The sequence below is a fragment of the Microplitis mediator genome, chromosome 7, assembly GCF_029852145.1.
Source record: "Microplitis mediator isolate UGA2020A chromosome 7, iyMicMedi2.1, whole genome shotgun sequence".
Taxonomy (NCBI): domain Eukaryota; kingdom Metazoa; phylum Arthropoda; class Insecta; order Hymenoptera; family Braconidae; genus Microplitis; species Microplitis mediator.
Genome location: NC_079975.1, coordinates 11,246,497 through 11,264,501, shown reverse-complemented (window position 1 = coordinate 11,264,501; position 18,005 = coordinate 11,246,497). Strand labels below are relative to the sequence as shown.

The following is an 18,005-nucleotide window of genomic DNA, read 5'->3' as shown; positions in this document are numbered from 1 at the left end:
GAAAAAAAAAAAAATTTAGAAATTTTTTGGCTCGCGGTATTTCTCATGTTTGCGCAATAATCGGAGCTTTTAAAAAATTTTGAAAAAAATACACCTAAACTAGAGATTTCAAGCTATAAAATGCTTTTTTTAAATTTTCGATACGATTTTTTTTCACCAAGTTACAGCCTTCCAAAAATCACTAAAAAATTTATAAAATTTTTCTGCTCCTTTAATTTTTTGCATTAGTGTAGATATAATGATAAAAATAAAAAAAAATAACAATCAAAATAAAAATAAACACAACAAAGGGAAAGAAGAGGGCAGGAAAATATTCTATTGGGACATAGCAGGTTGGAACGACTACGAGGAATTAAAAAAAATAAGTGAGGGGTATGAGATCGCAACATGGGTAGAAACATGGATAGAAGAAAAAAATATCGAGAAAGTATAGGAAAAGTTGAGTGCAAAAATGTGCTGGTGGTACATACCAGCAGTGAGAAAGATAGTGAAAGAGGAAGGGCTAGTGGAGGGCATCTTCTAGGAATAAAAAAGGAAGAAAGTCAGAAATGGAAGGTGGATGCGTTGAATTATGGATTTATTCTCAAGAACACCAGTCAGAGTGCAATGGTAATAAGACTAATAACAGTCTAAAATAATGTAGAAATAAATATAATAGAAAAGGAAATAAGGGACATAATTATACAAGTGGAAAGACAAATAGAAAAAAATTAGTTTTTGAAACAAATTTTGGAAAATCCAAAAGTGCACGACTCATAATACTCATTTATTATGAAATAATAAAATAATAATACAATTAAGGCCATTCTTCGAGGGTGCCCCCCACTTATTTCTAAAAAATGTGGCGCTGCCTGGTGGCCGGCAGCCGCTCTAAAAAAAGTACTAGAGTTGGAAAACTTTAAAACTAAATTAAAATTATTTAAAGTGATAAAATGCAACATATGTTAATTTTTTAATGCATGAAAAAATTTATATATTTTTTTAAAATCATTAGCTAATGCTACAAAAATCTAAAACCCGAGATTGAAAAATCATATTTTCATTGACCTTGACCTGTCAATATCACATTTATTTTCTGTAAGTAATTAAAAAAAAATTATATCATTTATCGAAAAAAGGGCTTCGTACAAGCAATTTTATAAACTCGTAGAATATTAAAAAAATTACTTACAGTAATTATAAATACCCAGTTGAGCGTAGTTTCTTTAATAAATTTCAACACAATATTCGCCATTTAGTAACTTTTTATTTTGACAGATGTAAACATCAGGTCGGTATAATTTTTTGGGTGCACGCGAAGGTGCTTGAATATAGTAGCGGAAAATTAAATTTAATAAATTTATTCCTTTCAATCATAGCAATAATAGAGTTCTATGTATCATTACTTTATTTAATTTTAATAATAAATAAACATTTTTTTTTATTCAAAGTATTAAATAAAAAAAAAGGTGTATATATATATACACAAGAAATATATATATACATATACATATATATATATATATATATATATATATATATATATATATATATATATTAGGGTGATCCAAAAAATAACAAATTTTTTTTTTTTTCTTCCAAACAGGTTCAAAAGTTTCATTTAGATAAAAAAAGACGCCTGTGAAAATTAGAGCTCTTAATATTAACATTAAGAGGTTCCTCATCGCACTTTTCTATTTCCCATAAGAATAACATGGGAAAAATTTTTTTTACGTCTTCTAATTTTTATAAGTAGCTAACGATGCGTCATGGGAATAAATGGCAGGCATATTTTTGTAGGGAATTGAATGCTCTACAAAAAAAGATTCTTATCATTTTTTGAGGAATCTATTTGTTCAAAAGTTATTTGAGGTTGAAGTCGAATTCATATTAAATTTTGAGATTTTCTACTTTTCCGGCGAAACTATCAGACTTATTACAAAATGTCATTAGACCTTTTTTGTAGACAATTTTATTCCCTAAAAGTTATTTCAAATAAAGTTTTTTCGAATTCCGCATTGTTTTCTAGTTATTTTTATTTTAATGTCATGCTCATAAAAAAATAGTCTTCTGATCGATTTTAAGAGCTTGACATTAAAATAAAAATAATTAGAAAACAATGCGGAATTCGAAAAAACTTTATTCAAAATAACTTTTAGGAAATAAAATTGTCTACAAAAAAGGTCTGATGATATTTTGTAATAAGTCTGATAGTTTCGCCGGAAAAGTAGAAAATCTTAAAATTTAATATGAATTCGACTTCAACCTCAAATAACTTTTGAACAAATAGATTCCTCAAAAAATGATAAGAATCTTTTTTTGTAGAGCATTCAATTCCCTACAAAAATATGCCTGCCATTTATTCCTATGACGCATCGTTAGCTACTTATAAAAATCAGAAGACGTAAAAAAAATTTTTCCCATGTTATTCTTATGGGAAATAGAAAAGTGCGATGAGGAACCTCTTAATGTTAATATTAAGAGCTCTAATTTTCACAGGCGTCTTTTTTTATCTAAATGAAACGTTTGAACCTGTTTGGAAGAAAAAAAAAAAAATTTGTTATTTTTTGGATCACCCTAATATATATATATATATATATATATATATATATATATATATATATATACACACAAGGAATAAATTTATTAAATTTAATTTTCCGCTACTATATTCAAGCACCTTCGCGTGCACCCAAAAAATTATACCGACCTGATGTTTACATCTGTCAAAATAAAAAGTTACTAAATGGCGAATATTGTGTTGAAATTTATTAAAGAAACTACGCTCAACTGGGTATTTATAATTACTGTAAGTAATTTTTTTAATATTCTACGAGTTTATAAAATTGCTTGTACGAAGCCCTTTTTTCGATAAATGATATAATTTTTTTTTAATTACTTACAGAAAATAAATGTGATATTGACAGGTCAAGGTCAATGAAAATATGATTTTTCAATCTCGGGTTTTAGATTTTTGTAGCATTAGCTAATGATTTTAAAAAAATATATAAATTTTTTCATGCATTAAAAAATTAACATATGTTGCATTTTATCACTTTAAATAATTTTAATTTAGTTTTAAAGTTTTCCAACTCTAGTACTTTTTTTAGAGCGGCTGCCGGCCACCAGGCAGCGCCACATTTTTTAGAAATAAGTGGGGGGCACCCTCGAAGAATGGCCTTAATAAAAGGCCATTCGGCAGTCGAAATGAAAGGTAGATTTTCCAATTAATCTATCTAAAAAGTTACATACATACATACATATCTTGTGATACATGTTAGTATATAGTCATGATATGAAATTAGATTCGTTTTCTTAGAGTGAGGGTAAAAAAAGACAACGACTTTTTTCGATAGAGAACTTGAGATAGTTGATTTGGTATAACATTATATAGGTAATGTATTAAACTAACCTTCACGTAAACAAAGTACAGAAAATTTGATTAGTATGAGATCATAACACCGGCACACAAAAAAACAATTGTCTGTACATCGGGCACCACCTATCTACGGGTATGTTTTTCGACCCGCTGAATACGAATTTCAAGTCAGTTTAGGCCGTCTAGCCTTCAATTTCGAGGAAATTGCGAAAAACCCTAAAATATAGCGAAAATTCGATGTTTTGGCAAGAAAAAAAATTTTGAGATCTAAGGCAAGCATAATTTTCATGTATTTTGATCTGTTAAATACTAATTTCGATCGTACGTTAATCATCAACCGTTTTAAATCTAAAAAAATTGTAGGAAATCATCAAGAATCGAAGAAAATTGGGAATATCTTGGTATAAAAAATTTTGTGGACCAGGATTGACCAAGATTCCCATGTTATTTAAAGTGCTTAATCTGATTCTGCAATAAATTTGGCCCATAGTCCGCTCAAACATTCATAAAATTTCAAAAAATCGATAAAATAGCAGAAAATTGCTGCTGAAAAAATGGAAAAAAATCTTTTAAACACAATTAAATAAATTTCTTGTATTTTTTAATTCTAAAATACAAGATCAAGATCCAAGAATGTACACAAATTGAATCTTTACCGGTTTTTCGAGGGTGTTGTACTGTTTCATTCTCAAATGATCTACGACGTGGATACCTCTTTTTCCACCTTTTCCTTTATTTGCACTTTGTATTTTGTTAATAAAATATACTAGAAATTTATTTAATTGTGTTAATTTCACATAAAATAAGTGTAGAAAATTTCATTAAGATCGGATGAGAATTGTAGACGCAATTGTGTCCTCAAAAGTCCGTTATATTACGTAATATATATATACATTCATACATAAATTTTTTAACGAATGGTATTTTTAAACTCTACTCAACTAATTATGATAGTTTATGACGAAATCCCTTGAAAAATCGACCATGAGGACAACTACAATAGTTAGATTTTTAAAAAAATCTACCTAAAAATGGCGGGAAGCACAATAAATTTTAAATGAATACAATTTTCTTTCATTAGAATTTGTTGTTTTTTTTTTTTTTTTTTCTTAATTATAGTAGTATTTCCTATAGTTATGAAAGAACCTACTCAAAATATCTCGATTAAGAACAAAAAAAAAAATATATGTAATTAAAAAAAAAAAAAAAAAAATTGAATTAAAAAAATTCAGGCTTCCCAAGTGGCCAGCTCAGCTTTTTGTTGGCTTTTAGTTATCTATTCCAAGTCAACTTTTTGCTATTTCTAAATGTTATCAAAATGGTAACAAAAAGTACTTTTGAAAAAGATAACTTTTAAAAGTTGTCTTAAAGTTAACATAAAAATGTTAACAAAATATAATATGAAAATGTTAGCAAAATGTTACCATAAAATGTAGTTATAAATGGTGACTTTTTAGAGATAAATAAAAGTTACCAATTTAATGTTGATAATTTATCATCGCTAAAATGTTACATATATGTTGACTTTTTAGTATTATTCAAAAGATAGCATTTTATTGTTAACATTTTACTAACAATTTTGGGTTAACATTTTGCTAATATTATAGTATTTCATTTTGTTATCAATTTGTTGACATTTAGATGTTTTCAACCACAAAAAAGGCGGTAAACGCTGTACAAGCCGCCATTTCGGATATATATATATATATATAAACGCTCGAGTGTGATGTGAACAACATAACCTAATATTATTTTGTCTTTTAATTACTGTGAAATAATTTATAATATAATTTATAGCTATTGATTAACAATACTCAACGGTTCATAAAAGGTAAAATTTTATATATAAGTATGGAAAATTTTCGACAGCGGATACGAAAACCGCTTGATTTGCTTGGACCACGACAACTAAAACGACGTACGCAACAAATACTTGCACTGGAATATTTGTTATCTAACTTAAATAATAATAATAATAATAACACTAACATTAATATTTACAACAATAACAATAACGACAACGACCATGACGACGATAACAGTAGCCGCGATTCAGACGTTTCAGATGATCCTAGCCGTTTTTCAGGAGCTGTCGATCAAGCTAATGATGAGCCTTTGCCATTGATTGATGGGCTTAACTTTTTTGATCAACCAGTAACCCGATCAGAGTATTAGTTACTTAATTTCCATGTGAACAATCAAGTTGCTAGTGGTGATAATGATTCGATTCTTACTGAGTTCATAAAAGAGTGGCATGTTAAACATAAAATCACACGTGAAGCGACTGACGAACTTTTACGCAAACTTCAATCATAGTCTCAAGAACAATGTTTCTATGCAAAATGAATTTGTAAGTACTAATTAGCTGTTGATATTTCATAATTTTTGAATAACTATCATAAAAATATTACAGAAAGACATGATACGGAAAGCTGGTGGTCGCAATGTACAAAAAGCCACTCGTTTTGCATTGGAATCATTCATTTCTGATGAGTTGGCAAAACAAGTGACATGGTCCGGATTACACAGTGAGATTAAAATCTCAGCATGTTTCTTCGTAGAAATTATTAGTGGTAATAGAGCGATAAATAATATTGTAAGATTAACTATCCTGCTTAAAAAATCCGATAGATTCTCATAGCTGTAAGTATAAGGCCCTATACTTAACTATAGCACTTCTCATAGAACAAATTTATTCTTATAAAATCTCTCTAGGAATTCATGAGAATCTATTGGATTCTATGAGATTTTTTAAGCAAGGTATCTACTCTTCAAGTTCTAGCAATAACTTGCTTTTTGAAGCCTTTGATTGATCTTTCTACTGTCAAAGTAAAATAATTTACAACCAAACAAGCTATAAATAAATGCTGTATTTAAATTATTATGTTCATTAATTTTTCTTCGTTTTTTTTCTTTTTTAGAAATTTTATTAAGCACTTTGAACGTTACAAAACCTGATGTTGAACATCAAATGAAAGCCTGGTTTCAACGCGGTAGTGACCGAGCCAATAAGAATACCGATCCTACAAATGGTTCTGTCAAAAAGCAAAAAGTTGCCAAATAATTTGTAGTTACGATCTTTATATTTACAAGTTGTTTTCAAAAAACTTTTTTTTAATAGTATAAAGAGTTTTCTGTTCTCTAAGCCTAAATTAATGATCTCAAAACATAAAAGTAAGCTTATCAGATAAAAATAAAACTATAAGTTAGTGTCACCAGTGCGCTAGTCACAACAACTAGTCTTGATATTAAGCTCACAATTATTATTACTATTATTGTTATTAATATAAAACCTATGAATGTTGTAAAGAAATTGTTAATAAATTTAAGCATTCCAATTATAAAAAATTGTATATTTGTCACAATAAACTGCGAGTGATTACAATTTACAAATAAATATAAACACAATTCTAAAAATATTCTATCATGAAATGAAATATTTATTTTTTCTTGTTTAATATATGTATATAAACAAGAAAAAATAAATATTTCATTTCATGATAGAATATTTTTAGAATTTATGTTTGTTTATTTGTAAATTTTCAAATTTCCCGCGGTTTATACTACCCCTAACCTCTAATGATCCTTAAAATTGTTAACATTAAATCAACTAAAATAAGACTGATTTGTTAAATTAAAGTCAACTTTTTTCCATCAACTTGTTACCAATAAAAAGTTAACAATTTGTTATGTTTTTGGTAACCAAAAACACATTGTGATTTGTTAACAAAAAGTTGAAAAATGTCAACATTAAGTTATGAAAATGTCAATAAATAGTTAACAATTTGTTACCAAAAAGTTATCTTTTTGAGACAGAAAAAAGTTAACATTTTGCTGGACATTAGTAGTGATATTTGTTGATAAAAATTTGCCTTTTTACATCTCAATATAAATGTTAACATTTTTTTTGTTAACTTTTTCGATACGAAAAAGTTAACATTTGGCCACTTGGGTTACCAAGTAGTTAAACTAGGGGGCTTTACCCCCCCCCCCCCGATAAAACAGATTTCTGCAGATTTTCAGAAGCTGTTGCGCTTTGAACAGTTTTAAATATTTTTAAAAAGTTTTTTGAGAGTTTTAAATATTTTTTTTTTTTAAGTTTTAAATATTTTTTAGGAAGGTTTAAATATTTTTTTTAAAGCTTTCAAATAGTTTCTCAATTATTTACTCCTTTCAATTTAACCATTTTAAAACTATAGTGAGTGGGGCGGGGGAGGGGGTAAGATTTAAACAGCAATGTAGATATTTTGAAACTTTGATATAATAAACAGATAAATAATTTTTTTCTCAGAATCCTCCACTCAAAACCCCACCTAAATTATTATTATTATTATTTTATCGAATATTCTTGAATTTTTCTCTATCTCAACCAATGAAATATAAGAAAAAATCCGTTACTTATGTTAGGGGTGATACGTTTAAGTGGGGGTGAAAAATATAAAAAGGACTCATCTCATCATACTTTAGCGCGGTTCCACATCAAAGCTGAGTTGACTTGTCTTCACTCGAGAAATAACTTTAAAAAATATAAGGTAAGTCGAGAAAATTTTGAATTATAATAATTTTTTTCGTTCATTTTTTATTTTTTATTAATTTCCAAAACTTTATTTACCATGATTATTAGTACTAATTTGCTTTTTTTTTAATTTCTAGAAAATGGACTTCACGAAAATGAATGATGTCAATCAATTGAAGGGATTTTTACCAGTTAAAAAATTCAACGAGTTGGATATCAACATCGACCATCAAATCACAACGCTGAAACAAGTTACAACCAAGTTTGGACCGAAGATTCTTGCTACAATCAATGAGGAATTTTTCGTTTTTCTACCCAATCGAACGGTGAAACTGCTAACATCAGATCCTAAACAATTAGAGGAATTAACCACTGTTGCATCCAATAATGAGCTGTTTATTATTAGTTTTGGTGGACAGTACAGTCCATTTGAGTTTCGTCACCATCAAGCTGAATAGAAAAAATAAATGTATGTAAAAAAATGGTAATGCGCGTTTTCATCCCCCAACAAAATATCCTACGGACAAAATATCCCCTGGCAAAAGATCCCTTGACAAAATATCTCCGGACATAATATCCCCAACAAAATATCTTTCGATATAATTTTCACAATTTTCCTGAAAAACTAGCACTCTTAATGGATAGTTATTTTCTATTTGTAAATTCCTACAATTTTCCTGAAAAACAAGCCCCCAAATTAGTTGTGAATGGTACAAATAAACATTCAAATTTTGGCTGGTTATTTTGGAGTGCTGACATCTAGAGCAGACTGTATCATATAATACTTTATTATGGCTCTGCCATCTGGTATTGGATCTTTATAGTTTTGAACAAGGTTATATTGGTGGCGTTCTTACCATATAACCATACACATATTGATTGCTTTGATCATCAACTGTATTATTTATACTAAGCGTATTTCATAGCGAAGAAAATACAATTATAACGTTTGTGCAGAGTTTGTTTTGATAAAAATGCCGCTTGAATTTGTGAAATCACAAAAAAATTCCAACATGTTATTTTATGACAGTATTCTTTATTCCAAAAAAAGAAGAAAATAAAAATAATATCACATGGCGATGTGCGTCTAATAAAAATTGCTACGTAATAATTCATACAGATTTCGAAAAGGAAACAGGTATGTTATATTAATATTATAGGTTAAAAATTGTTCCAATCGTATGCATTTTTAAAAATTATAATCATGTTTTTTAGATAGTATTGTCGATGAAATTCCAGTCCATAATCATGCTGTGGATGCTGCAATATTTAAAAAATGTCGCGAAACTTTTGGCAATACGTATTTAAAAAATTTATTTCCAGTCATGTGATGATTCACTAGTCATTAATTGATGTTTGTTGTTGTTTATTTATGCAAATTTTTGTCTCAATCGTAAGGATTGCTTTCTTATATCAATGTTACGTTGACAAATGTTGAAATGAAAAAGTGATATTAATTTTGGTAATCTCTAAGCTGTTGAATAAACTGTAATTTACCGTTCATTTATTGGCCAAATCGTTAATATATATTGTAGTTTTATTTCCCATGTATTTGTATAATTATATAACTTTGATATTGTTTTATATAATAAAGATACTTGATTAGAGTAATATAAAAATAGTAAAAACATTTTTTACACTAAACAAACATAAAAGTATATTCTTCACATCGTTGATATTTCTAACTTTTCATGTTTATTTTAGTGCTTATGATGGTGTGAGTTAGTTTGTCAAGAGAAATTTCGCTGATAGGATATTTTGTCGGGGATATTATGTCCGGAGATATTTTGTCGGGGGATCTTTTGTCGGGGGATGAAAACCCGCGGAACCAAAATAATAATCACATAATAATAATTATATACTATAAGATTTTGTATTCGATAAAATGTAAATAATAGAAGTTATTGAGAGTAAGAAGAATTTTTTTATTTTAAAATATTTAATCATCATTGCATATTCATATCATTTACATCAATCATATAAATATTTAAGTGAACATAAAAATTAAAATTTTATGTATTATAACAATATTGTTGTTGTTGTTGTTCCTGGTAGTTCTCGTGTTCATGTTGTCGTTGCTGTTGTCGTTGTTGTTGTTGTTGTTGTTGCTGTTATTCTCGTTCTCTTTGTTGATATTGTTGTAATAGCTGTGGTGGAGGTGTGAATGAGGTGGTAGATCGTGATGACGCTGAGTACTGTGTTAGTGATGGTGTCCTAAAGTACGACCATGCATATAATCCAAAAAGCTACCGTCAGATTCTTCTGTTGATTGCAATTGGAAAATCTCATCAACTTCTTGATCATCAAGTGTCACCTCAATTACCCATCCTGATGGAGGTATAATGAGATCTGGTGATATTGAGGGGGATTTTTGAGAGGTCCAAATTCAATTTCGTGAATTCTACTTCTTCATTCAAATATCAATATCTTAACTATTAATATATCTAGAGTTGCGCTAACCCTGAAGGATATTAGTAATTAATAAGGTAATGCTAGGCTCAAATACTGGTATCTTAACTATTACTATATGTAGAGTTGCGCCAAGAATATTCGATTATTTAAAATGAATATATTGCTTATCCATAATGAACGGAAATCTTATTCTCCATAATTAACTCTACCGTTTATTTCTATTAAAGAAAATATCTTAACTATAGATATATCATTTTTTCGGCGTCTTCATCAAAATAGTGTTAAAGTGAGTTTACATTGACTCTAGTACAGAGCACTTAATACAAGTCATTTAATATTTGTTTTTCTAAAGTTATAATATAACTGCTTAGAGGAAAAACATCAGAATTATTCAAAGTTCTTTTGAAAATCATTGTGTGTCGGAATTGTGTCTAATAAAAAATAAAAAAAATGAACCATCGTACGTTAAGGTACGCTCATATTATTAACCAACCAATCTAGCTGATATCTTAACCATATCAATTTTTATTCGTCATAGACCCCATGCATGCAATGATGTTTGTAACCATTCAGCGCAAATAGAATTGGATGAAGTAAGTGTTGCAAGTGAAGACGATATTTTTGGTGACTGCGGCAACTACAATCGTCAGTGTAAAGGAGAGAAACATATTAAATTCGTTAATCAAGAAAAAGAAATCGATTTACAAATTTTATATTGGAAGAGTTTATTATTAACCTTTAAAGATCGTAAGGATTATGAACAAGCTTGCCATAAAATTACATTCATGTTAACTAATTTAATGTTTAAAGCTTACAAAAACTGACATTATAAAATTAATATCTTAATTTAACGTATAGCTCTAAATTATTTATTTGTAATCGAAAAAATAATCTATATCATAAGGTATGATAAATAAAGAATGATACAATAGATAGTTTTGTTATTCTTACCAGCTTTCTCTCTCTCCCTTGATACAATATACAAGCTCATTTACTTGATGTACTACTTAATAGATCATATATATAACTGTATGATCATATTAAATGAAGAGATTGAGGTGGCTGATTCAGAGTGGGAATATAAGGTTGATAACATAGACTGCTGGTCTGGGTTTAGCTTGGTGAAGAGAGCTGATGCCCCTCCGAATAAAATTAGAGGATGTAGGGGGTTCATAATGTTGATTTTTTTTTTTTTTGTGATAAGATTATGGAGAAAGGAAATTCTTCTCAATTTTAAACTGTGATTTATGCTCGTATATTTTGTTTCGTTTATTGTTCAAGTTTTGTTTCTGAATAAACTTTAAGATATGTCTGCTCTAACACATGATTCATATTATCAACAACTTTCACCATTTTTTTTTCTTAAAATTCTATGTTTTATCTAATCTTTTTTAACTTTTCTATGGAATCCTCACTGTTCGATTAAATTTGTAGTGGGGATTTATATATTATAAATGCAGTTATTTAAAATTTTGACAGTTCGTCACTAGTTTTGCTTAAAAAATAATGCTGAAGAGAGTTAATCAATTAATTCAGTGACAGTGAGTTGAAAATCTCAATTCCAAGACTCAAACATTTCATGCTCATTGAAGTAAACGTAAGAAAATCGATGAGCTTGAATATAGTAAAGAAAAATATTGCAATCAAGTATCCTTATGAAACGGTATTTTACAAAAAATTGTTAGATCTGAATTCTAGCACTTTAAATGATTATTAAACGTATTTCTTTAAAAATTAAAAGAGTCTCAAAATCGTATAGTTGATAAGAAATAATAGATATGGTGGAAATAATCATCGATTTCACAGGATTTAAAATGCCAAATCGTAATCTTATCATCAAAGAACTCTGCACGATTGATGTTTCCAATGATCTCTCTAATGAGTGGGTGTTTCATTGTGATTATTACTTCTTTAAACCACCATCAGATGTCAACCATACAGTTATGACTAATGATATTGTTGATCAATGTGGTAACGCGCATGGTATTGAGTGGGACGCTGGTGATTTGTCACATAAATCAATAGACAAGGTGATCATAAAACTGACTGATAAAGCTCGTTACTTTTACGTCCAAGGAAAACAGAAACAGGCATGGCTTGAAAATATCATTGATTGTGCGGTCCCAGTAATTAATCTAGAGTGCATGAAATATTACTTAGCACCCGGGAAAAAATGATCAGACCTGACCAAGCCTGTATACACTAATGGAAAAAATTAAAGGATCAAAAAAAAATTCTAAATTTTTAGGCGAATATCAACAGGCTCTAACTTTGAGAGAAATGGTCGTACAAGAAAAGAAAAAAAGAAAATTGTAGCTCCAAGTATCTACTTTTTGGATTAGAACTTCAAAATTTTTTAGCGTCAGCAGTTTTTGAGTAATCTTAGAAAAACCAACGACAAAAAAATTTTCAAATTAAAAAAATTTTTTTTTTTTGGTCTCCGGGCGTGGAAAAAATTATTTTTGCTTAACCACTATGAGGATCGGATACCTTCATTATTCAGCTTTAATTTCTTTTTTTATGGACCTTGATACGTCCACTTCTCGCCGAGATATCGGTCTTCAAATGGAAAAGGATCCTTTTGTCTTTGATTATCGATATCTCAGAAACCAATAATCGCACAGAAAGGTAATGGTGGGTTTTAAAAACTTGAATAAATTTTCTTCAATGATTAGCCATTGCTTTTTCGAAAAAAAAATTTTTTCTTATCGTCACATGAATTTAAAAATGCAACAAAAAAAGGGCTTTTTGTGGTTTTTTGGAAAATCAAGCGCTAAAACGAAAATATTGTGGAAATCGATAATGTTGACTGTGCATTTTACAGTTCAATATGTCCTCAAAAACCCCGCAGAAAGCCAGATTAATCCAACCAGCCGTTTTTTTGTTTCACGCGATCAAATTTTAAAAAAAATTAAAGGATCACGTTTTTTGCTCTGAAAAGCTCATAATCTTTAACAAGATGAAAACAAAAATTTTTCCGGAGCTTTGTCCACAATTTTATTGCAGACAGTGCTTAAATTTCCAAAGAAAAAAAAACTTTTTTTTCGAAACAAAATTTTCAAAAAAAAAAAATTTTAAAAAAAATTTAATGACTGAGAAATCAGTAAAATCACGGAATGCAGCAACGTAAACGTGCTAAAAATTATTGGGTGTTGGTTTTGTAAATTTCCTAAAGTTATTCCACAAAAAAATTTTTTTGAAAATTTTGTTTCGAAAAAAAAGTTTTTTTTTCTTTGGAAATTTAAGCACTGTCTGCAATAAAATTGTGGACAAAGCTCCGGAAAAATTTTTGTTTTCATCTTGTTAAAGATTATGAGCTTTTCAGAGCAAAAAACGTGATCCTTTAATTTTTTTTAAAATTTGATCGCGTGAAACAAAAAAACGGCTGGTTGGATTAATCTGGCTTTCTGCGGGGTTTTTGAGGACATATTGAACTGTAAAATGCACAGTCAACATTATCGATTTCCACAATATTTTCGTTTTAGCGCTTGATTTTCCAAAAAACCACAAAAAGCCCTTTTTTTGTTGCATTTTTAAATTCATGTGACGATAAGAAAAAATTTTTTTTTCGAAAAAGCAATGGCTAATCATTGAAGAAAATTTATTCAAGTTTTTAAAACCCACCATTACCTTTCTGTGCGATTATTGGTTTCTGAGATATCGATAATCAAAGACAAAAGGATCCTTTTCCATTTGAAGACCGATATCTCGGCGAGAAGTGGACGTATCAAGGTCCATAAAAAAAGAAATTAAAGCTGAATAATGAAGGTATCCGATCCTCATAGTGGTTAAGCAAAAATAATTTTTTCCACGCCCGGAGACCAAAAAAAAAAAATTTTTTTAATTTGAAAATTTTTTTGTCGTTGGTTTTTCTAAGATTACTCAAAAACTGCTGACGCTAAAAAATTTTGAAGTTCTAATCCAAAAAGTAGATACTTGGAGCTACAATTTTCTTTTTTTTTTTTCTTGTACGACCATTTCTCTCAAAGTTAGAGCCTGTTGAAAATCGCCTAAAAATTTACACTAATGCAAAAAATTAAAGGAGCAGAAAAATTTTATAAATTTTTCAGTGATTTTTGGAAGGCTGTAACTTGGTGAAAAAAAATCGTATCGAAAATTTAAAAAAAGCATTTTATAGCTTGAAATCTCTAGTTTAGGTGTATTTTTTTCAAAATTTTTTAAAAGCTCCGATTATTGCGCAAACATGAGAAATACCGCGAGCCAAAAAATTTCTAAATTTTTTTTTTTTTCCGAAGAGCCCACGGACCGCGGAAAAATTCTTTCAACTAAACGAATGCATACATCGTTTAGCAAATTTATTCAGCTTCAATTTGGTTTTTTTTTTAACTTCGTAGGACGATTTATCGCAGAGATATCAGCCTTCAAACAGAAAATAATCCTTTTGGCTTTGATCTTCGATATTTCAGGTACCAATGATCGCACAGAAAGTTAAAGGGCGGCGTTGAAAACTTGAATAAATTCTCTACAAGATCCTGTCATCGTTTTTTAAAAAAAAAAATTTTTTTTATTTTTAACATCCATTAGAATAAAGTACAAAAAAATGACTTTTTTTGGTTTTTTAGTAAATCAACCGCTACTCTGCAAATATCGATAAAAAAAATAATGTTGCCAGGGACTTTTTTAGCTTAATGTACCCCCAAGACCCGTGTAAATTTTTAAATTGATCTATCAAACCGTTTCTTGGGAATCATCGATCAAAGTTTAGCTAAACAATTAAAGGAGCAAGTTTTGTTCCTTTAATTGTGTAATCATAATCAAAATGAAAAAATTTTTTTTTTTCGACTTTTCTCAAATTTTTGCGTTGGTAACTCAGCAAATGCAAGGAAATGACAAAAAAAAAATAAAAAATTTCCAAAAAATGTCAAAAAAAAATTTAGAACACGAAAAACAAGTTTCAATTTTTTTTTTTTCTTCGATTTTTTTTGACATTTTTTGGAAATTTTTTATTTTTTTTGTCATTTCCTTGCTTTTGCTGAGTTACTAACGTAAAAATTTGAGAAAAGTCGAAAAAAAAAAATTTTTTCATTTTGATTATGATTACACAATTAAAGGAACAAAACTTGCTCCTTTAATTGTTTAGCTAAACTTTGATCGATGATTCCCAAGAAACGGTTTGATAGATCAATTTAAAAATTTACACGGGTCTTGGAGGTACATTAAGCTAAAAAAGTCCCTGGCAACATTATTTTTTTTATCGATATTTGCAGAGTAGCGGTTGATTTACTAAAAAACCAAAAAAAGTCATTTTTTTGTACTTTCTTCTAATGGATGTTAAAAATAAAAAAAATTTTTTTTTAAAAAAACGATGACAGGATCTTGTAGAGAATTTATTCAAGTTTTCAACGCCGCCCTTTAACTTTCTGTGCGATCATTGGTACCTGAAATATCGAAGATCAAAGCCAAAAGGATTATTTTCTGTTTGAAGGCTGATATCTCTGCGATAAATCGTCCTACGAAGTTAAAAAAAAAACCAAATTGAAGCTGAATAAATTTGCTAAACGATGTATACATTCGTTTAGTTGAAAGAATTTTTCCGCGGTCCGTGGGCTCTTCGGAAAAAAAAAAAAAATTTTGAAATTTTTTGGCTCGCGGTATTTCTCATGTTTGCGCAATAATCGGAGCTTTTAAAAAATTTTGAAAAAAATACACCTAAACTAGAGATTTCAAGCTATAAAATGCTTTTTTTAAATTTTCGATACGATTTTTTTTCACCAAGTTACAGCCTTCCAAAAATCACTGAAAAATTTATAACATTTTTCTGCTCCTTTAATTTTTTGCATTAGTGTAGAATTTTTTTTTGATCCTTTAATTTTTTCCATTAGTGTATGTATGCCTGAAATTAGACCTGATCATGCCTGTTCATGTATGATTAGGCCTGAAATTAGACATGATCAGGCCTGATCATACCTGTCCATGCCTGTTCATGTCTGAAGCGTTGAATACACTCAGGCCTGATCATGCCTGTTCATGTCTGAAGCGTTAAATACAGTCAGGTCTGATCATGCCTGTTCATACCTGTCCATGCCTGGTCATGTCTGAAGCGTTAAATACGCTCATGCCTGATCATACCTGTCCATGCCTGGTCATGTCTGTTCATGCCTGTTCATATCTGAAGCGTTAAATACAGTCAGGTCTGATCATGCCTGTCCATACCTGTCCATGCCTGTTCATGCCTGGTCATATATGTTCATGTCTGTTCATGGCTGTTCATGTCTGCTCATAGATCTAAAATTTTGTTGACCAAGAATCTATCACGTATAAGATTTTTATTACTTGAAATTCATACGAAACTTACTTTTCAACTAAATCTCTTAGTTTAGTGGGTAGCGAGTTACACTTTCGAGCGCAAGGTCCACGGTTCAAATCCTGCACACGCCCGAATTTTTTATTTTTATAGCAATAATTATATACATGTATAATTGAATATATTTATACATAATTATATATAATTATATAGGGCCATTTTTTATATATAATTTTTTTACCCGGATGGACATGAACAGACATGAACATACCTGATCAGACCTGAACATGCCTGATCAGGCCTGGTCAGGTATGGTCATTTTTCATGTCTGATCAGGCCTGAAGACTCATGCCTGTTCATGTCTGATCAGGTCTGATCATTTTTTCCCGGGCAGACACTATTAACGATTATGGTAAAGTTCCATGTGAGAATGGATTTCATCATGGAACGGGTATGCTGCGCTTTCGAAAATGTCCAACGATTCCAGCGATGGTTTATAGAGTATTGGACTGCAGAACATACATACAATAAATCTGTGGAATTATTTCACCAATTTGAATATTTACCTTCAATGCACCGTTTGGACATTGCATGCTTAGATGATTCATTTCTTCTCCATTTTGCCAAGTTACATATAAGCTACGTTTGGGATAAACTGCCTACACATTTGCAAAACAATAAAAAAATTATGGAGTATTAAATCTGCATGAAATATTGAGTGTCAGGATGTAATCGTTGGGAAAATAGTGCTAGTGTTTGGATTTAGCCAACGCTAAAAGATTGCTACGAGTGTCAACGAAAAAAAAAAAAAAAAAAAAAAAATGATATTTAAGTAATAGTAATTATTATATATCATTGTAATTATAAATCTCAACTGATACTTGGAGGTTAAAAAGTATCAAATAAAAAGATAAAACTATATAATAATAATATAGATAAATGTATTTAATGCTAAGTTAGTAAAATAAATTTGAATAATAATGGTTAATAAAAAAATAAAACTCAGAACCTTTTATTATTATTACTATTATTATTATTATTTATTGAATACTATAAAAAATACATGATAAATTTATAAATCAGACTCATTATTCCAGCTATTATGTGAGTTATCAAAGCCAAGCCATTTTTTAATATACATTCTTATTTCCACGTTTTTCTTGTTATTTTCCCAACTAGATATACATCTGAATAGTTGACTACCGAATTCTTCAGCATAAAATCCTCCTTCTATCGGATGATTCTGATAATTAATCAGCTTGTATGTTGTTGAAAGTGTTTTTAATTGTGAAAAATTTCAGTTTGGTGTGAGCCTTTTTAAAACATATTTATACTTGTTCAATCTTTTATTTACAAAAATTCAATGATTTTTAAACATGCTTTATTCAATAGCTATGATTAAAATAAATTATTTAAAACTGAAAATATATATTTATCAAGGTATAATGAAGTCT

The 18,005-nt window shown here is 29.2% G+C and overlaps 1 protein-coding gene across 4 annotated transcripts; it reads left to right on the top strand.

Annotated features, from left to right (window-relative positions):
- The first annotated feature begins 4,893 nt into the window (after positions 1-4,893).
- LOC130670925 (uncharacterized) lies at positions 4,894-6,706 on the top strand. Of its 4 annotated transcripts, none has more exons than XM_057474556.1 (4): positions 4,894-5,189; positions 5,445-5,708; positions 5,772-5,931; positions 6,280-6,706. In XM_057474556.1, the coding sequence occupies exons 2-4, from the start codon at positions 5,613-5,615 to the stop codon at positions 6,420-6,422; spliced, it is 399 nt and encodes a 132-aa protein (XP_057330539.1). In that variant the 5' UTR covers positions 4,894-5,189; positions 5,445-5,612; the 3' UTR covers positions 6,423-6,706. The 4 variants fall into 4 exon arrangements, with proteins under 4 accessions (XP_057330539.1, XP_057330541.1, XP_057330540.1 ...); XM_057474558.1 differs by having other exon boundaries at positions 5,434-5,708; XM_057474557.1 differs by having other exon boundaries at positions 5,415-5,708.
- Positions 6,707-18,005: the final 11,299 nt, after the last annotated feature.